The sequence below is a fragment of the Phascolarctos cinereus genome, unplaced genomic scaffold (assembly GCF_003287225.1).
Source record: "Phascolarctos cinereus isolate Bilbo 61053 unplaced genomic scaffold, phaCin_HiC Scaffold_1;HRSCAF=81, whole genome shotgun sequence".
Classification (NCBI taxonomy): domain Eukaryota; kingdom Metazoa; phylum Chordata; class Mammalia; order Diprotodontia; family Phascolarctidae; genus Phascolarctos; species Phascolarctos cinereus.
In genome coordinates this window covers 22,531,701-22,553,773 of record NW_027555514.1, presented here as the reverse complement: position 1 = coordinate 22,553,773, position 22,073 = coordinate 22,531,701, and the positions used below count along the sequence as shown (strand labels likewise).

General features: G+C 38.5%; 1 protein-coding gene across 1 annotated transcript in view; it reads right to left on the bottom strand.

Moving 5' to 3' along the window:
- Positions 1-3,396: 3,396 nt before the first annotated feature.
- Positions 3,397-22,073, bottom strand: part of DYNC1LI1 (dynein cytoplasmic 1 light intermediate chain 1) — a 50,079-nt gene continuing 31,402 nt past the window's right edge. Inside the window, exons 6-13 of the mRNA XM_020993252.2 lie at positions 19,328-19,421; positions 17,528-17,663; positions 16,172-16,283; positions 13,970-14,029; positions 13,793-13,837; positions 11,782-11,902; positions 11,220-11,375; positions 3,397-4,357 (exon numbers count right to left, since the gene is read on the bottom strand). Coding sequence (XP_020848911.1) covers positions 4,245-4,357; positions 11,220-11,375; positions 11,782-11,902; positions 13,793-13,837; positions 13,970-14,029; positions 16,172-16,283; positions 17,528-17,663; positions 19,328-19,421 — 837 coding nt within the window. The 3' untranslated portion in view covers positions 3,397-4,244. The remainder of the gene's footprint in view (positions 4,358-11,219; positions 11,376-11,781; positions 11,903-13,792; positions 13,838-13,969; positions 14,030-16,171; positions 16,284-17,527; positions 17,664-19,327; positions 19,422-22,073) is intronic.

The following is a 22,073-nucleotide window of genomic DNA, read 5'->3' as shown; positions in this document are numbered from 1 at the left end:
AAATTAAATTTAAAAAGAAACTGTGACTATGAAGAATTCGTATAAACATATTTTTAAAAATGTAAAGAAAAACAACATTGAAAGGAATTAAAGCTTTGCTCGGTGCAGTGACCAAACATGACTTCAGAGAACTATGAAAAACAACTTCATTCTCTTAGCAGAGATGGTGGAAAATAGACATGTAATGAGGCACAAATTGTCAGACGTGGACAATATGCTGATAAACATAGGCATAAGTGAAGGAAAAACAAGTTACGCATTCTGTGTATTGTACTACTATCCATACAATGTCAAGAGCTCCGGAGGAAAGCCTCCAAGACACTGGGCGAAACCCTTAAAGAGGATTTAAGGGAAGACACAGCTAGGTCTCTCATCTGATGAGAAGGTACAAATGGATCATGATGTGCACCCTTAGAGGAAGTACCTGTATCAGTGAGATCACACATTCATTGATCTATCGAGGAAGTACAGCTATTTATTTTAAAATGATTTACTAAACGCCTTTTCAACAAACAACTGAACCTTTAAACCACTTTCTACAAAGTGACAACGTCTTCCCACTTGCCAGTTGTCCTTGTTCAATAGTATCAACCACTTATTACAGAAATCTGAGAGTTAAGGAGCAAGGTTATTATCCTGCAAGGGGGGGAGGGTGGGAAGAAACATAAGCATTTTTATTTCCTCCGATTTTTTCCAGGGCTGGAATGATGCTTAAAAATATTAATTGGCTCATGTTAATTTTGGACCTGATCATTGCTTAGGATGATTTAAAAAATTGAACAAACATACAAGAATGAGTTAATAACCTGTTGGTTTTTTCCCCCCAAGAACGTCAACAAAAATATCACCACTTTACATTGCAAGAAAACTCAGAATTCTGATTACTTAGACACCAGAAAGAATATATAGTAGTAGTGGATGTATTTTAGGCAAATAATTTCTTTGAAAAATTGCAATTCAGGGGCAGCTAGGTGGCACAGTGGATAGAGCACCGGCCCTGGATTCAGGAGGACCTGAGTTCAAATCCAGCTTCAGACACATAACACTTACTAGCTGTGTGACTCTGGGCAAGTCACTTAACCCCATTGCCTAGCCAAAAAAAAAAAAAAGAAAAATTGCAATTCACCATTGTTGACATTCACTTGCAATGACTAGTATCATTTCCCTTTTTCAGTTTCTTCTTTTAAATTACAACAATACTTGGATAGGATGAGCAGTGACCTGCCATGTTGTTGTTCGGAGTACCTCTATTTTCAAGATCATATGCATTAACATAATGGGGCCTGTCTTTGCTACTCCTGTCTTGTCATATCATTGGCACCCTCTAATAGAAGGTGGCCTTGAGGGTAAAAAAACCAAATTACTGATTTTGTTACTTGGTTTAAAATTTGGCAAGTGAGTGACTTAAATTTTTTTTTTACATATCAAACATTTGCAAACATGGATAATAAGGGGTTTACTACAATTTGTCTTTGAATAAAGTATTTATTCATGATACTGTGACATTTTTGTTGCCTAAAGGGTCACTAAGTGAAGAGTTTAAATAATCTTAAGGCAAGGTTCTCCTTATCTGTATTTTAACCCATTTAATTAAGTGCACTGCTTATATTCGTTTCATACACTTCTTTAAATTACGGCGAATAGAGAAGCTTTCAATTAAGGAATAGTTTTTCGGTAGAGGACTAAATCTGACTATCTTATACAAATAATTCATAAAAAGGGGCAAAGTAATTTAATATGGCATAAACATTTTAAATGAGATGACGACTATATGGAGAAACTAAATCGGGCATTTTGCGACAGTTTAAAAAGCAAAGCAATTCTCTGTAAAAGTAAAAATTAAAAAAAAGAAACTCATGTAATGGGCACTTCTTCAATACATGCACCATTTGTCCAGTCTCACAAAGGGCCTCAAAATTTAATATCTGAAGGTTTGGATGGACAACTGAGATATTAAAAAAAAGTGTCTTCCTTGCAAACATTAGCAAGTACAAAAATAGTTTTAGCAGCCAGACATGCTATAAACATAAGGAGCTGGGATTAGTTACACCTGAACCTTCTAGAACAGCGGTATCAAATTCAAATAAAAACGGGTCAGCTAAACCTATTATATAAAGATTTTTGCAAGCTGCATTGTGAGAAAACCACATGTTAACATTATTTATGTTCTGCTGTATTTTTATTTGATTAAATATGTCCCAATTACATTTTAATCTGGTTTGGGATAGTGTCTGACACCTCTGCTCTAGAGTAACCAGCATTGGTGATGCCAGATAGCACATAAAGAATTGGATTTGCCTCTGGGGCTCTTCGGTACATCTCCATGCCCTATAGGAAACAGCTCATTATTCTGTGCATGCAAACACAGAAGTAGATATCCAAGGTATACAGAAATGCAGATTGAACACCAATTTTATTGGTCTTCCCAGTTATTCCATGGTGTTCTGTATTAGTGTCAAGTAGTAATTCAGAAAATTTGGTTATCATTACAATTTATTTGCATAACCACTTACTAAGCTGAATATTTATTCTTTTGTCAGTGGTATGTTTTACTTAGCTCAATTTTAAGAAATATTTTTTCAAGTTGACAACTTTTCAGTGTGAAGGAACATCCTTTCCTCCCCAAGTACTCCCTTATGGAGGAAACTATGAAGCTTTTCCTCTTCTCACACACCTTCAGTATTTACGTTCAGTTACAGAGGTACAGTAAACCAAATGCTTTTTCTATAACTAAATTGATTTTGAAAGACCTCCTGAAAGATGACTTTTCTTTAATGCTCAGGGACTTCTAAAGAATCTTTAGAATATAGAATATATCTTTAACGTTTAAAAATTGAGGTGTCATTTAAGAGAAAGCAAACAATTTTTAAAAAAATAACTTAATTGGTTTAAGTTGGTCTAACATGGCTGTATTCATCAATTGATCAATGAAAATATCCTCTAATTTAATGTTATTATAGCTAGATTCTAAAATCCCAGCTACTGAAAATCTACTACTGGAGAAATGACACGAATGTTGATTTGGAAGGGAGTAGTTCACCATGAGCATACTGACCAAATGCTAAAAAAGCAGCCTCTCTCATTCAATAATCGCCGAGGCTGAATGCTACAGAAAGTTCCAGAGGATGGAAACTCTCCATCCTTAGGGATGCAAGGTTACCAGAGGCGAGCAAACCATCCACTCTTCCTGATATCCCTTGGTATACAAAATCAAGGAAGTTGAAATAAACTTAGCCAGTTTTGTCTTAGGAAAACTTGGATGAAGAAATGGGAATTATCAGTATGCTTAATAATCCTACTGAGTCAAACATAAAAACACTAGCAGACCTTATCTTCTGTTAACTAACAAATAGAAATTTAAACATAAGAGAAGGCAATGAATTATTTAAATCTGAATGCAGAGAATAAATACTTTATTAACTGATTACAGTTTAAAAGACTGATCATTAAAACCATCATGGTAATGTGGAAAACATATAGGGGAGTATTAGGGCTGGGCCACAGAGAAACAAATATGGCGAGTGTTTTTCTTTTCATTTTGATAACCTCTGCATTTTTCTTTGCTACATAGTTAGGCAGTGGGCTGTCATCTTACGCTAGTTAATTAAATCAAACTTGGTCAACATCTCTCTAGGCCATCTACTTGGGAGAGGACACTGCCCCACAACTTTCAATAGATCTAGTGGCCCAGATGTGACCCAGTAGGTTGGTGAGCACATTCCACACGTGGCAGTAAACAGAGCTGGAATGCATTCATGTTGGTGCACACAAGAGTGAACAAGTTCATCATCTGTCTTCCAGGAAAACTAACAGGTTAATTTACTTACCCATCTTCACAGCCCTAACTCTAAAACAGACAGGGATTTCCAACTTAGTCCAGTGCCTAGGTTGCATATTGCTTACCACCCATCCCCAAACCCTTCCATTTAAAAAAAACAACCCCAAAATGGTGTTTAGAATAAGATCAAATGGACAAATTGCAGTTTTAGAAATTATTTTGAGTGTTCAAAATCTCAAAATTACTTCCTTACGCCAAGCGGCAATGCAAACAGCAGTCCGACATAGTGTAGTTTAATTTTCCATTCGTACAGTTCCCTTTTTGTAAGATTGGGCAACAAAAAAAGACATCAATTTTATCCTTCTGAAAACAATGTTTCAGCTCCCTAATTCCCCTTTTGAAGGAAAAGGCAGAGGCAAGTTTACATTATCTCAGAAAACTGAATAAATGGCTTTATTTGGTATCTTCAAGATGCTTCACCTTCTGTAGGGGACGTTGGTGTTGCAGGAGAAACCATATCAGGTTTTCGTGAGATTCTGTCCAATTCTGCCTGAACATCTGTCAAGACAGGTTTCTGGCCTACAAGAAAATGAAAAATACAAAGGTGAGTTTACAAGAAAAAGTACTTCATTTATATTAACACTCCTAGTAAAAATCTAATCATCAAATAAACTCAAAATTATGTCCCACACAGTAAGCTATGGCGAGTACTCAGTTAGAAAAGGTTCTATCTACCAAAGGGATGTCAAACTTGAAACTGCCTGCATGGAAGCAACCCTATAATAACACTCAAATCTTCAAGGTTCATTATTTCAGATGACTTATCAGTAGCAACTAGAGTTGAATATAGTAGCATCCCAAAGTTATATTACTAATTTCTAAGCTATGAATAGATCGTCTACACCGGGGATTCATCATACAAAATGTGAAGCCTTTGTGTGTTACCTAAGGGTCATCCAAATTGGCTCTTTATAGAGTGGCAAAGAACAAACCTGTTAAAGACTGGCCGATGGCTCTGCTGAAGCTAAAGATAACGAGCCCATCTTCTCCCTTTCGCCCCCCAATCAATCCATCAATGATTTGTGATTTCATCAGTGTTTCAGATTTCATCCAGCAACCCCTCTACAAATGAGTAGACCAATCTTAGAGTTACCTGAGGGTCACACAGCTAGTAAGTGACAAACATCTGGTGTCCCTGAGTTCACATTATCCCGCATCTGTGCAGTTTCTCCCTAGGATCTATACTCAATGTACAAAAATCTGAAGACCAAAAACTGAAGTGTTTTACAAAAACATTTCCAGTCCCCCTTTCCAAACGCTCAAAGAATGTTACCATCTTCATTTACAACCTGATCGTTAAGCACCATGAGGGGTGGTGCTGCTTCTGTGAAGTGGGATAACCCTGACCTCCGTAATGAAAAATGTGTTTAGTAACAGTAGCAAGATGGCAGAAGGACACTATTTAAAGGCATTCACTGATCACTATTTAGGGGCCTGGTCTCTATTCCAATTATTTTTACCTTCAACCATGAGTTATTAAGGTTTTGTATTGGGCATCTAGAATAGAAAGGCAACAGTTACTACTCTCAAAAAACTTACATTGTAGTGGGAGATAAAGCATGTAAATGCTGTTATTTAGTCAATCAGCCATGCCCAACTCTTCATGACCCCCTGGACTATAGTATACCAGGCCCTTCTATCCTCCACTGTCTCTCAAAATCCATCCAAGCTCATGTTTGTTTCTTCCATGACACTATCTATTCATCTCATCCTCTCCTATCCTGTTCTCTTTTTGCTTTCAATCTTTCTCAACACCAGGATCTTTTCCCAATGAGTTCTAATTATGTGGCCAAAGTATTTAAGTTTCAGATTCAGTATTTGACCTTCCAGTAAACAGTCTGAATTAATTTCTTTAAGCATTGACTAATTTGATCTCCTTGCCCTCCAAGGGACTCTCAACAGTCCTCTCCAGCACCACAATTTGAAAGTGTCGATTCTGTGGTGCTCAACTTTCCTTACAATTCAACTCTCACAGTCATATACTGCTACTAGAAAAATGATAGCCTTGACTATAGAGACCTTTGTCAGCAAGGTGACATTTCTGCCTAATACTATGTTGTCCAGATTTTCCATAGCTTTCCTTCCAAAGAGCAAGTGTCTTAATTTCATGGCACAGTTGCCATCTGCAGTGCCCACAAATACAAAATCTGGCACCGCTTCCATTTCTTCTCTTTCTATTTGCCCAGAAGTGATGGAAACAATTGCGAAGATCTTAGTTTTTATTATTTTTTTAACGTTAAGCTTCAAGTCAGCTTTTTTTTTTTTGGAAGGCAACTGGGGTTTAATGACTTGCCCAGGGTCACACAGCTAGCAAGTGTCAAGTGTGGTCTGAGGTCAGATTTGAACTCAGGTCCTCCTGACTTCAGGGCCGGTGCTCTATTCACTATGCCACCTAGTTGCTCCTCAAGCCAGCTTTTTATACTCTCCTCTTTCACCGACATCAAGAGGTTTCTTAATGATTCCCTTTTTGCCATCAGAGCAGTATCACCTGCATATATGAAAGTGTTGATATTTCTTTTGGCAACCTTAAGCCAGCCAAGCATTTCACATGATGATACATAAAAGTTAAATAAATAAGGTGGCAATATACAATCCTGTCTTACTCCTTTTCCAATCTTAAACCAATCAATTGTTCCATGTTTGGTTATAACTGCTGCTTCTTGGCATGCAGATAGGTTCCTCAGGAGACAAGTAAGATGATCTGGTACTCCCATTTCTTTGAGGACTTGACATTTTTTGTTGTGAACCACCCAGTAAAAGGCTTCAGTATAGTCCACCTCTTCTTAAACTTTTTCCACTCTCGATCCCTGAAGCACTTCTTAGACTGTGGGTTGCGACCCCATATGGCCTCGCAACCCACAGTCTGAAAAGTGCTATAAGTCAGTGAAGCAGAAGTAAATGCTGTTTGTGCAGAACTCCTCTGCTTTCTCTATAATCTAGTGAATGCTGGCAATTTGGTCTCTACTTCCTCTGCCTCTTTGAAAACCAGCCTGTCACCAATAGTTAAATGGCAAAGGATATAAACAGGCAGTGTTTATATGATGAAGAAATTAAAGCTATAGTCATATGAAAAAAGGCTCTAAATCACTGTTGATTAGAGAAATGCAAATTAAAATAACTGAGGGACCACCTCACACCTGTCAGATTGGCTAATACGACAGAAAAGGAAGACAATAAATGTTGGAGAAGATGTGGGAAAATGGACACTAATGCATTGCTGGCAGAGTTGTGAACTGATCCAACCATTCTGGACAGCAATTTGGAACTATGCCCAAAGGGCTAAGAAACTGTGCATACCCTTTGATCCAGCAATACCACTTCTAAGACTGCATCCCAAAGAGATCATAAAAAAGGGAAAAGGACTCACACACAAAAATACTGATAGCAGCTCTTTTTGTGGTGGCGAAGAATTGGAAATTTAGGGGATGCCCATCAACTGGGGAATGGCTGAACAGGCTGTGGTCTATGAATGTAATGGAACACTACTGTGCTATAAGAAACAGTGAGCAAGTGGATTCAGAAAAACCTGGAAAGACTTATATGAACTGATGCTAAGTGAAGTGAGCAGAACCAGGAGAACACTGTACACAACAGCAGCAGCACTGTGCAATGATCAATTAGGACTGACTTAACTCTTCTCAGCAGCGCAATGATCCAAGACAATCCCAAAGACTCATAATGGAAAAAGCTATCCACATCCAGAAAAAGAACCAACAGAGTCTGAATGCAGATCAAAGCAGACTATTTTCACTTTTTAGAAACTTTTTGTGTTTTTTTTCTTTTGTTTTGTTTCTTCTTTTACAACATGACTAATTGGAAATAGGTTTTACATGACTGTACATGTATAACATATCAGATCGCATGCTGTCTTAGGGAAGAGGAAAAAAATTTGAAACTAAACATTTTTCAAAAGATGAATGTTGAAAATTGCCTTTAAATGTAATTGGAAAAATACTATTAAATTTTTAAAAATCAATAAGTAAAATGTTAAAAAAAGAAACCCAGCCTGCTCTTCTGATAATTCTTGATTCACATATTGCTGAAGCCTAGCTTGCAGAACTTTAAAACATAACCTTGCTGGTGTGTGAAATGAGCACAACTGCTCAGCAATTTGAACATTCCTTGGCATTGCCCTTCTTTTGGATTGGGATGTAAACTGATCCTTTCCAATCCAGTGGCCACCGTGTTGAGTTTTCCAAATTTGCTGACATATTGCATACAGCAGTTTAATAGCATCATCTTTAAAGATTTTAAATAGTTCGGCTGGAATTTCATCACCTCCACTGGCCTTATTGTTAGCAATGCTTCCTAAGCCTCACTTGACTTCATTCTCCAGAATGTCTGGCTCTAGACCAGCAACCACACCATTCTGGTCATCGGTGTGGTAAGATCTTTCTTGTAGAGTTCTTCTTTGTGTTCTTGCCACCTCTTCTTCATTTCTTCTACTTCTATTAAGTCCTACCATTTTTGTCTTTTTTCAAGCCCATTTTTGCATGAAACATTCCCTTGATATCTCTAATTACCTTGAAGAGATCCCCTCTTTCCCATTCTATTGTTTTCTTCTATTTCTTTGCATTGCTCATTTAAGAAAATCTCTCCTCGCTATTCTCTGGAATTCTGCATTCAGCTGGGTATCTCTTTCCCTTTCCTTCTTTCCTCAGCTATTTGTAAAGCCTCATCAGAGAGCCATTTTGCTTTCTTGCTCTTCTTTTTCTTTGGGGTGTTTTTGTTGTTGTCTCTCGTACAATACTGCACAGTTTTACAGGCACTCTATGTACCAGATTTAATCCCTTATATCTATTCATCACTTCCAGGTCATATTCATATGAGATGTGATTTAGGTTATACCTATATGGGCTGATGGTTTTCCCTACTTTTTTCAATTTAAGTCTGAATTTTGCAAAGAGAAGCTCATGATCTGAGCCAAAGACGGCTTCAGGTCTTGTTAACTGACTGTACAGAGTTTTTCCACCTTTGGCTACAAAGCATGTAATCAGTCTGATTGTGATATGGATCATCTGGTGATGTCTACATGTAGAGTCACCGTTCCGGTTGCTGAAAAAGAATGTTTGTTATGACCAGTGAATTATCTTGACAAACCTCTTGTTAGTCTCTGCCCTGCTTCATTTTGTACTTCAAGGCCAAACCTGTCCATTATTCCAATTATCTTCTGTTTTCCTACTTGAGTATTCCAATCCTCTAGGATGAATGACATCTATTTTAGACATTATTTCTAGATGATGATGTAGGTCTTCATGAAGCTGACCAACTTTAGCATCTTTGACATCAGTGGTTGGAGCATACACTTGTATTAGTGTATATTACTTGTATTACTGTTGAATGGTTTCCCTTGGATTTGAACAGATATTGTTCGGTCATTCTTGAGATGATACCCCAGTATTGCTTTTCTCACCCTTTTATTGATTAGGAGGGCCACTCCATTTCTTCAAAGGAATTCTTGTTTACAGTAGTATATATAGTGATCACTGACCTAAATTCACCCATGCCCATCCATTTAAGTTCACAGACACCCAGGATGTCGATGTTTAAACTTTCCATCTCCTGTTTGACCACATCCAGCCTTCCCTGGGTCACAGATCTTACATTCCAGGTTCCTATGCCATACTGATCTTTGCAGCATCAGACTTTCCTTCTATGACCAGGCACATCCACTGCTGAGCTTCCCTTTGGCTTTGGCCCAGCTGCTTCATTCTTCCTAGAGCTACTTCTACTTGGCCTCCACTCTTCTCCAGTGGTGTGCTGGACACCTTCCGACCTGAAGGGCTCATCATCTGGTGTCACCTCTTCTTTTTTAATGCTATCCATGGGGTTTTTTGGGCAAAGATACCGGAGCGGTTTTCCATTTCCTTCTCCAATGGATCACCTTTTGTCAGAACTCTCCACTATGACCTGTCTGTCTTCGGTAACAGTGCACAGCCTAGCTCATAATTTTATTGAGCTATGCAAGTCCCTCTGCTACAACAAGGCAGGATATGTAAATACAGACGTTTACAATTTTAGTAACTACTAGCAGAAGCATTTCAAAAGCTGCTGACCCACGCAAAATGGTTTTTAATGAGGTCAGCTACTAGTCAGTACTTTTATGAAACAACCTCTAGGATGCATACATAAAATACGATACACAATTAGCAAATACTACTAAACAAAAAATGTTCCAGTTCAAAAAGACAAATTGAATGACTACTCAAAATCCAGGCCTACCTTTTAGTCACGTAAACAAAAATGCTTATTTCTAGAACCTAGGAGTAGGCACACTCTAGGGACTACAACTCATGTAACACACACAGTTCATTCCATCATTTTCAATATTTTACCCCAATCCTTACCTTACCCCATCCTGAGACTGTAAAAGTGATAAGCAACAGAAATATATAAAATAAGTGAGCATTTTCTAAATCCCCATGCCTCTATTTCCATAAGCTGTTTAAGTTCCAATGTAAGCTTGGAGAAGAGGGGGTTCCACGTTGACTTAACTTTGCCCAATAGGATCTAGGACTTTCACATGTTTGCTTATACTTCCTAATCCGAGGCTAAAGACCCCTTAGGCCTAGGGTAGCGCACGCTGTAGGACCAAATGGCTTTTTGTCTGAACTGCTGAGCCACCTCATTGTTACCTCAGCCTGATCTGTTTTCTCTAGTGTCCTTTGGCCAGGGGACGACCTAAAAGGCCCTGGACATCTCAGGCAGAGAATGATTTCCAGAATTAAACCCAAATCACACCATTGCCAGGAAATGGTTTTTTGGTTCCTTTAATCCTCTGCTCTGTTCCAGAATGACCCAAGTTCCCTCTGGAGTGTAATTCATCAGAAAATACCAACAGGGGGCAACAGATTCTTTTTTACTAAAAAAATTTCTACAGTCTCTCAAACTGTACATTTTATTTTGCCTTGTATCGATTACTTTCTCTCCCACTCTTTTTTTCCAGGTTAAAGAAAAGCTTTCCACATAGGGCTTATTTTTCAATATAATCATGAAATCAATCTTTGTGGAACTCCTTCAGTTGCTTCATGCACTCTTCCCACTTCAGTGCTTCAGAATGGCTGGGGTCCAGGGGGTGTGGAATTAGCCCAGGGCCTGAGAACCAAGGATGAGAGGCTCTTTGGTTTCCAAAGCAAATATCTGCTGGGTACTTGGGAAGGTCAAATGAGACCTCCCCCATGCCCCCACATAAAGTTTACTACCTGTGCAATAGCACAAGTATGGAATTCTTTACAAGTCTTAGATTTTGGTCCTAGCTGTCCCATTAAATCATAACCTCACTGTGCCTCAGCTTCTCACCTATAAAGAGTTTAAAATACGGGTTTTGTGGAAGAAAATCCACAAAAACGAAAAGTCAATTATTTACTAGAGTCCACCGTACCTGACTTTTTCACCGACGATGGTAAAGTGCTGCCGCCGCCACCCCCACCACCTCCGGGGCTGCTGCTACCAACGCCAGGGCCCCCGGGTGAGCCTGTTTTTTTACTCAGCAAACTATTGAAGAAATTAGCGAGGACACCTTCACTTGTGGCTCCGGCTGCATGAAAATAAAAATTTTTACTAATGAAACATCTTCATCCCTCCCTAAATGGGAAATGCTATTAGGCAAACTCAGTCTAACTAAAAAGATTCATGTATGAAGGGCCTTCTCTGGATTGAGTACTGCGCATCGCAGGGGGAGAAACAATTTAAATTGTTGTCAATTCCTTGCCTTTTGGGGCTTAGAGTCTAGAAGGGCACTGACATGTGTCAGACTACTTTAGCTGAGGAGTTCTGAGTTCTGATTTTGAGAATCTGAGCACATCAACTTTTACCTCAGGTTAGTCCTACGTAAATAATGTCTACTGTAGCAACAGTGTCATAAATGATCAATTAAAGCAGTATGTGCTAAAAGGGGGGCCCCAAACTCCTCAAATTTAATTTAATCTCTTAGAAAAAGATACCTTTCATATTTGGATCGATTTTTTTTGACCCAGCAGGGATGGGCGACACGCTGGCCACATTGGAGGACACTGATCTATTAGGTGTTCGAGGGGAGCCGCCAGGAACTCGTGGAGAGGAATCCTGTGCCAAGACAGTAACAGGCGGAACTGTGAAGTTTATCAACAACTACGGAAGCTTTCAGTACCAAAGAGACTGTTTTGTACAAAACTGCCCCAGCCCTACTGACCCCCCACTCCATTGATACATCTGACTCAGCTACCTATGAACAACTCTGCCCTGGGGGAAGCACACTGCAGACTATCTGGAGCACGGATCCCTCCATGACACAACGACCCTTTTAATTGTGAGTAAAAGTAACGAGGACATACAGAAGAAAGGCAATGGTCATCTCCAAAAAGTAAAAGATACCAAACCTTAGAGAGGGGGAAAAAATTCCATCCAAATTGGTGAAAAGACTGACCCAGAGACAGGATCCTAGAATCACAGATCTGGACTTGGCATCAATGCCCATGAGACCTGGGGCAAATCACTTGGCCTTCTGGGCCTCAGTTTCCTCATCTGGGCGCTGGACTACACGATCTGCGGCTTTTTCCAGCTCTAAATCTCTGATCCTATGAGACTTATTTACATCTTCAAATGTACACAATCTCATAAGCAGGACTAATGTAAATGGATGCCTCAAGAAGCAAGAAAATTTGTTTTATTAGAATCAATATTTTCTTCTATTACCTGGTTTAATTTGATTAACAATTTTTTTCAGTTTCATACATACTTTTTTTCCAAGTTTAATATAGAAACATTAACCCAGCCCAAATTTATTGAATGAAGTTTTGTTTTTAGTAAACTTTCTTTAGTTGGAAACTTGCTACAGAGGGATCTGGTTCTTAATCCCTTGTCTCTCAAAAGTGGAAGAAAACAAGCCCTGAAAAGCAAAGACACGAGGTGGCGGGGTTTTCAGTGCCAAGTGCCACCCCATCCCATTTTATAACTACCAACAGTAGTTACAGTTTGAGGTGAGGCTCCTCTCCTCAAAGGTGAATCGAAACCAGCCAATCAATATTTTTAAGCACATACTGGGGGTAGCCCTGTGCTGGTGCTAGGGCAAATAACAAGTGGCCCCCACTCTCAAGAAACTTACAGTTTAGTAGCAGACAGGACACTAACAAAACACAATATTAATTATGAAACAGAGGGCAAAGTGAGGCTGGAGGGGAAAATTCTCTTTCACTATCATTTCCTCCCAGCCCTAGGCCATGAAGTCAGCGCCCGCACCTCCCCCCCCCCACTCCACACACTGTATGGGTAGTGGGGTTATTGTTTCCAGGCTGCAGCTCCCATACAAATGCTGCTACACATGAATGTTAGGGTGCTATAGCACCCTTGGTACGATACATTGATGTACTTGGATTTTTTATTTAGAATGGGGAGCCCTGGGGGAACACTCCCTCCACTGATACAAGTCTGCATCTTTTCTACAAGATACAGTTTTAGGGAGTTACCTGGGATACTAAGAAGTTAAGTGACCTGTCTGGGGTCCCACAACATCTATCAGGGGCCAGATTTAACCCAGGGCTTCCTAATTCTCTATCCACTAGGTTACACTCCCTTTTTGCATGTATTATGGATTATATATGTGTTTCTCTGGGCCAGCCTGGAAACCTAACCACTACTGTTTCTACATGAAAACAAATTCAGTTTAAATGATGTTTGGATTGTTTGAGGACTGCCTTTAAATACTTTCAAAATTTAAATTGTTTCTTGAAATGGAGTAAAAGCTATGTTTAAAACAACAAAAAAGACAAAGTTTTCAGTTCTGTCTTTACTACTAGATAAAGCAGTCATCTCTCTCTCTCTCACACACACACACACACACACACACACACACACACACACTCTCTCTCTCTCTCTCTCTCTCTCTTTCTCTCTCTCTCTCTCGCTCTCTCTCTCATTTAGGAAAAAAACACCAAAGTAATATATACTCCTGCATTTTCTTAATTTTGTAATACTAACCACTGGCCTTCCGGCAGCTGTTGGTGGTTGCTTTGCTAACTGGGACTGAAAAATAAAAACAACTAGTTTAGGCATATATGATTACAGATGAGATTTTTGCTTCAATTTTTCAACTATTTTTAGAGGACAAATTTATATATTAAATTCTAAATCTGCTTTTGAATGAAATGTACTGACCTGTTGTTTCATAAGAAATACTTGGTCATCTTCTGCTACAATTTCCTTTTCATGAACAACCTGAAACAAGAAATGTTTAATTGAGTTCAATACATTATGGTATTGATATATTACTCTAAAGATACAGAAAAATCAGAAACTGTACTACAATATGTATGTTCTCTCTCCAAAAGTCAATCTTATTCTTTGCACTGAATAGATGTTGACACAGATTCAACCTTCCCATCTGGTTGCCTCATTTTGGGGAAGTCAGGCTGGGGCTCTGATAAGATAGGAAACACCTGGGTATAGCTCCAAAGATCTTAACTTCAGTCTAAAAGAGATGTCTCAAGCGATGGCTGCTGAAGTGATAAGCAGAAGAAACCAGCAAGAACTGCCTGGGAAATTGCAGGCTCCATATTATAAGAATGGAAGCACTCCTATCTTAGGTCTCCCAGCACACAAGTTCTTTCCAGGAGCCCAACACCTGGAGGTCTTACTTTAGCACTTACTTTACTGTGTACTGCATAGACCTGCAAACACGTGCATTGTGCTTTGTGAGCAATTTTAAGTAGATATATCAAACGTGGCCCATTAACCTCAAATGCTACAGAAAGAACACGATTAAAATGTAACAGGCAAACGTTATTAGGTGGTTTTCTGAGTCAATATGCAGCTTGCAGGGATCAGTATATACAGTTCAGTGGTCCCTATTTCTATTTGAGTTTGACACAACTGATATTAAGTAATTTTAATTTATCATGTATGCTACTTATTGCATATGGACCTAGATAATTCTTTCTCCCTGGAAAATAGCCTTTATTTACTTTTCTTATATTCTCCCCCACTTCCCAAAACATTTACTATATTATGTGGGAGTTTAATAAATGTTTGCTAGTTGGGCCAAGACACATTCAGGTGCCTGATGTATAAAACATCATCATTATTATTTTAAAAACTTTTCCAGACCGTATAGTAGGAATTAGGGCTATGAAGACTAAAAAACAAAACCATAAAACAAAAAGAAAGCCAAAAGCAAAAACCAAAAAATTACACAGAAAGTCTTTGCTTTCAAAATATTTACATTCTACTGGGGGCAACTCAGATCTTCCTAGTCACAGCCAGCTCATCACCGTCCCATTCCCACGCATTAAAGCAGATTGGGTACAATCACTCAGGCTTTTGAACAGTTGGGTTTTTGTTTGCTTAATTTTGTTTTAAAGAACTACAGAATCCCAGAGCTACAAGGACCAGGAAAAGGTCATTTGATTTGAATCCACGATGGCTCCACGCCCCTTTCAGTTTTTCAATTTTCTACATTCTAAAGCTGGCTCAGATAAAACGGAGGCAGGAAGTTTCATTGTTTTGCCAGCTCCACCATCACACAGAGCCACCTTCACTATTTATTACTGCAGAGATGCAACAAACTAGGGCATGGTCCTCTCTCCCAATCCAAAACTGGATTCTTTCCTAAAAGACTCTCATAATCTACTGAAGTGACGAATAGGCCCAGCAGGCCTACCTGTTCTCAATAAACCCTTGCTTAACCCTCCAGTAAAGAAATTTCAAAGATCCCAAGAACTACTTATCATGGAATTACAAATCATTGTGGCCTGCCTAATTATTGAACTGTTTATAAAATCTGTATGGATTCAGTGGGAAAAAAAGGCTAGGTCTGGAGGATCTGGGTTCGAAGCCTGGCTCTGCAATTTACTACTTGTGTGACTCCAAGCAAATACCTTAGCCTCCTCAGGACTCACTAGAAGGAATGGAGATGAGACAACTTTCAAGGTCTCTTTGAGCTCTAGATCTTTGATCTTATCCTTAAATGCACAACTAACTTCTTAAAAGTGGGAAAGGAGAGATAGAGGACACAGGTTCTTGGTTTCTCTGGACAGGAAAGGACTGAGAAGCTTAAAAAACCCTCAATCTCCAATGGTATGAAATAAGTCCCATAGGACTCTCTACTACTATAAGAATGTGAATATGTGCTTACATTTGTAAGCAAATATAAGCTACAAAGTTAAGCAATCTAAGAGCTCAATTTTAGCTCAATTTACCCTTGTTACAATTACAATTAGACAGAGCTACAATAAATAGAAAAGGTCCTTCCTTACAAGCAAGCAAACTCCTGTTAGGACTACAATCCCATTTCTTTACGTAAAAGACCAACATTCATTTTGAGGCTGTTTCCATTAAAAACAGATAATAAAATCAAATTACCTTTCGGACAGGTGGTTTGGTTATAATATCTTCAAAACTATCTTCTGCTTTTAACGTTTGAAAATTTTCATGTAAAATTCCTATTTTCTTATCATTATCCCATCCTGCTGGACTAGAAATAAACATTATGTAGACATCAGTTCTCAATCACTTATATAGATATATATCCTCTTTTCCAACCCAATGCCACAACAAGAAGGAATCTGTTAGGGTTCATTGCCATGGTCCTGATTATTTAAATTTGGGTTCTCTTTAACGAGACCTTTGTTACAGGAGACAGGATATAAAGTGTTTAGGAGTTTTCTTGATACAACATGTCTTCATAAAATATGATCATTATTAGTGATAATCTGGATGCAGCTCAGACCCTAGGAACCTCTTGATTTCATTCAGATACATGCCTTTAACCATTTCAAAGCAATGATTTTTTTTTTCCTTGAATGGACAAACCCTTCAAAGTCATTTATTCTGAAATATCCGATTATCCTAAGTCACCTTTCTAGGCACGTATTAGGAACAGAGGCACTTAGGTGGTGCCAGAGTGCACAGAGCTTTGGGCCTGGAGTCAGGAAGACTCAGCTTCCCGAGTTCAAACCTAGCCTCAGACTTCTTACTGTGTGATCCTGGGCAAGTTACTTCACCCTGTTAGCATTAGTTTCCTCATCTGTAAAATCTGTTGGAGAAGGAATGGCAAACCGCTCTAGTATCTCTGTCAAGAAAACTCCAATGGGGGTCGTGAAGAACTGGACATGACTGAAATAACTGAACAACAATATTAGGAACAGTGGCTCATCAGACCTCTCTCACACACCTGGCAATATAAAAATAGTAGAGGCAGTGTGCTGTGATAGACTGTGTGATACCCACAGACTGCTGGGGGGAGCCCAGCTGGCCAGCTCACTTCCCTTCTCTGGGATCTAGGCAACTCTCTCACCCTCAGAGTGGCAGAGAAAGTGTTGACCAACCTTGGTAAAGAGAGTTTACTTACCCAGGAGGTCTCAATATTAATGAAATCACAAGGCCAGTCCCTATCTTTAATACAAATAATATTCACATGTGTTATATGTAAATACACTGAAATTCTTTGATGTTGTGGTATAATTAGATGGCTGGAAAATAGCTAAAAGCTAAGAGACAAACTACCTGTGCAGCTCTAGGGAAGAGAAATTCTCTTCTTGAACAACAAATTTTTTTTTTAATACATAGAAGAAAATCTTGTTGATTCCCACCTCCCTCCAGCCCCTGCCCCTGGGTTTCTCCTACTATGGTCTTTCCAAACAACTCACTATCAATATCATCACCTCTGAAACAAAAAAAAAAAATCAAGAGAGTACCTTCCACCTATGAGATACTTACATAAATACTGCATCTTTTTCCACCACAACAGCAGGGATCTTAAACGGGAATCCGTATAATTTCTGAACAATGTACTTATATACTAAATCTATATTTTTATTTTCCTTTACTGAAGTGTAAATAAGTGCTGCACCATCTAAATAAATGTGTTAAAGAAATTTCTAAGCAGACTGTAAAATTACCAGATGCGTGTTAGTCACAATACCTGGAACATTAGCACCCATAATTATTAGCTTCCATAGTAGTTACCCTGGTTTTTTACTAATTATTTTTTTTTAATGAAACTACTTAAGTATAAACTAAATAACATGAAACAGATGTATCATGTAAACTACTTAGAATGCTTTATTTCTTCTCAAACCCCAAAGCAACAGTAAAATTGGTAGAAACAACAACATCACTAGAACAAAAACTACAGAAAGACACATATTTCTTAATCTACAAAAATCTGGGGGGGGAGGGGGCTGAGAGGGAGTGGCGGGAGGAAGCCAGGAAGCATTGTTTTAAAATAAATTTATTCACCATTAAGAAAAATCTTTCCACACAGGCTGTCCTCATTCACTTTCAAATTTCATACACCTAACATTCCAACACTTCAATGTGATTTCAATACTTGCAAATTAATTAGCAATAAGGTGAGATGAACTGAGAAGCAAGACTAATTCTTCTACAGCTGCCATTCCATATTTATGTTTCTCAGGTATAGCATATGTAGTTGTGGTTTGGGTTTTTTGGGGGGGAAGGGGGCATGAAGAACATTTAATCTTAAATTATCGGGTGTATAGAGAACCTTACAGAACACCAACCTCAGCTTTCCAACTAACCACTGTTGATATACACACAAAAAGTGTCTTTTAGTGAGCCAGTGTCCTTTAATCAATTCCATTTTCAAGAATCTAATCCAGTTTTTGCTACAGGGATGGAAGGCAAATTGATAGTTACAAGGGATGGCATGGGACAGAAAACAGAAAAAGGAAATACTATCAGCATATTGTTTTGACCTAGAATTTCAATGACCTCTTCCTTCCCTAGCTCTACTTTCTTCACTCTTCTTCAGGGTTCATTTTCCTTGGGTTCCAAGCTGGTAGCTCAAGAGATCCAGTCACACAGAGGGAGCCATGCCAAGGCTCTGAGCTACAACTGGAGGGTTTCCGGCAAATGAGTGACAAAAAACAGACATTACTCGTTTGAGATTCTCCTTTCACTTCCTTTGGGCACCAGATCATCTAGCTCATTCACGCTGAACAAGTCATACAGCTTTAGAATATAATTCCATTCTGCCACTTCTTTTAATTAGATATTTTCAATATATCACCTAACTTGCTAAAGGGACTTTCTTTAATAGGTAATTATTTCCATTTTTCTACTGAGGTCATCAGGATAAAAGGAACTGACTTTGGCTGGCATCTCTCATTTGGCACTTACCATAAGCTACATTTCAATGTGCATGTTTTATACCCCAAGTAGACTGTAAATGCCGTGAAGCCAATGCTTTCAACTTTAAGCAATACATGTCTTTAATCAGTATAAAACTGACTCACTGAAGTATCTTCTCTTCCAGAGAACCAACGAGCAGGAATGTAGCGAAAAAATAGCAAGGCAGGGAGAAATAAAAGTCATGGATGACCTATTGATCAGATAATTAGACCCTAAATGAGACTATTAAAATGAGGTTCTTTCCCCACAGAGTTTAGAACGCTGAGGAATTCAATCAGCTTACTTCCTTTCCCTCTATAATGAAAATACGGATATTACTGTGCATGTACAATCACTAGGCAATCCCAGATTTTAAAAGGATACACTGTAAACAAAACTTCCGGATATGTGATTGAATAAAGTCAAAGTGTTCATCTCTGTAATCATGTTCTTTTTCCAACACACTAATGGCATCACACTGTTGAGTTAAAATAATTACAAAATTGCTGAAAAGATGGCATTAAATAACAATACAAGAACAGTAAATGAAAATAGCAAAAAAAAAAAAGGATTTAAAAAATTAAAATTCACTTAAAAATAACGTGTACCTTATTTAAAGAAATGTATTCCAGGAAAGGTGTCAAAATAAATGCTTGCATAAAACAAATAATTTTAGTGATAAGATTCCTCTACTTTCAATGTCTATGCTGATGCGTCATCAAGGCCTGAGTTCCTAAGGCAAGCTGTAGTACTGAGCAGAAAAGGCTTTGTTTATGGGCCCAGAGACAGACTATAGGTCTGTTAACCAGGCTAGCTACCTTTGGAGAGGCTTATCACCAAAAAGGTGGCCAAGAGGTAATGAATTTTTGGTCACAGAAAGTAAAGACAGCCTAGTAAGGCACAGAGGGGTGGTAATTAATGTTGGTGGGATATAGGGACAGATAAAGCAAAAAAAAAAAATTCCATTTCCCCCATGATCTTCCATTGTGGTTTACAAGAAGCGCTTTTACAAAAAAAAAAAAAATTCCAGAATTCTTCTCCAAATGTTTGTTTAGGCCTGTTACATCCCCTGGCCAGGTCCTTGATGGGCGCTGAAAAGCTTCATCATTTGTAAAGTGCTGGGGCTAAAAGATGGATTTATCGTGGGGAGTTGAGTGTAAGAGAATAAATAACCCTGGCAGGTATCTATATTGAATAAATAGGTATGAACCCCTGTATCTGCGATCCTACAAATAGGGACACACAGGCGGGTACCTGGGGCTGGCCTGAGCCCAGCACTTCTTGTTTCTGTGCTGGGAGTGACTCTGTCCCTTTATGCCTGGTAAGTGTCAGGAAAATCTGCCACCTGTAACTCATTTAGGTCTTGAGTTTATTGTGAAAATATACACTGTGTGTAAGGGCTTTAGAGCTACCTGTTAAGAGGAAAGGGAAAAGTGGAGGCTTCGTAATCAGAGGCCTTGTGTTCAATTAAGGCTCTCAACTCACTCACTGTGTGACCCTGGTGAAGCATTTAACTTTAGGTGTCTTCAGTCTTTGCCTCTGTAAAATGGAGAGGGTTGGACTAGATGGCCTGAGATGGGCTCCACAACTACGGTCCTAAGTCATGACCCACGGACCCTTACAGTCTCTTACAGCTCTCCATCTTATAGACCAATTGTCCAGCTCTAAGCACCAGAGGCAAATGTGGTAAAGTAAATGGTGGGGGAAAACACTTCAGAGGAATTTTTAATCTCTTAAATTAAGACAGAGGGGATACTGAAGTATAAGTGGTTAGCTCAACTATTTCTTTTCCACAAGAAATATCTAGAATCTAAAATTCACTTAAGATCTATCTAGATATAAAGCAAAACCTCATCCTTCATACCCTTCAAAACTGGCCAATCTCTTCATGACTTTGTTTAATTACTGACCTCAGTGTTTCAGTTTTCTGTACCTTTACTTAATTAATCAAAGGTTTACCAAAGCATAGGCATGACAACTAATGGCCAAAGAGAAACAATAGGTTACTTCTGAAAATCATGGTTCTTCTAAGAACACTGGAATGATTTTGAAGGGCTCTATTTGCTAAAAAGAAATTTATCAAGAAAAAAATTAGGCATTAAACAAAACGCCCTTTACAGCTTTTTAAAAGAAACCTGAGCCACCCAAATTTTCCCATAAGTGATGGGCAAGAATTAAATGTTTAATGTTTTTATGACATCCTATTTGTTTTAGACCACATTTAGACTGTTATGCTATAAACTTTATAGTACAGTGGGATCAATGTGTTTTACTACACACTTTATACACATTCTATTCATTTTAAAAGGATTACAAGAACATGATCATAATTTCAAATTATTCACAGCTCTGACTGGAACAGGCAGTGTGCTTCAATGGAAACAACACTGGCCTGGAAGTCACAAGGCCTGCCACTAGCTAGTCACTTACCATCTCTTGGCCTCCATTTTCTGATCTGTGCAATAAGGGAGCTGGGCTAGAATGATCTCAAAGGCCTCTCCCAAATATAAAAATCTATGAGCCCATGATTCATTTCAGGCTCGTACAGCTGGTTTGTAATACTCTCCCCAATTATAACACTGATCCAATGGGAAAATGAGATCCACTTAAGATGTACTTTCCAGGAATGCATCATGGTGAAAATGGGATCTGCCTAGAAATGCTTGCCTACCAAGATTTAAGTTAGATGATTTTGAAATTGTTTATTCATTTCAGTACAGATAGTTCAGTATTTTGCCACCTTTCCTTGTAATAACGCATTTAAGAATGGAATTTTAGAAGGCTAAAATTAAAATAGAATGACCGAGATAAAAATTAAATTTCCTAAGACCAAAGCTATTTGCAAATCACTGACTTGAAATTCTTAAGCATATTATTACTGATATACAATAAAAGTTCATAAACCTATACTGGAAAAGACAGGGAAATTTCAAATATATAATTTTTCAAAAAGTAAATGTAGCTTTATTACTTCAATGCAGGATATGATAAGTGAACTAAAATAAGTGTCTTTCAGAGCAGAGGTCCATCGGACCACTTTTAATGAATCATCATTTAGTAAGAGCACATTTGCACGCAATGAATGCTACCAAAATACTTAAGAAATGTGTCCTCTAACTTAGGTGCTATC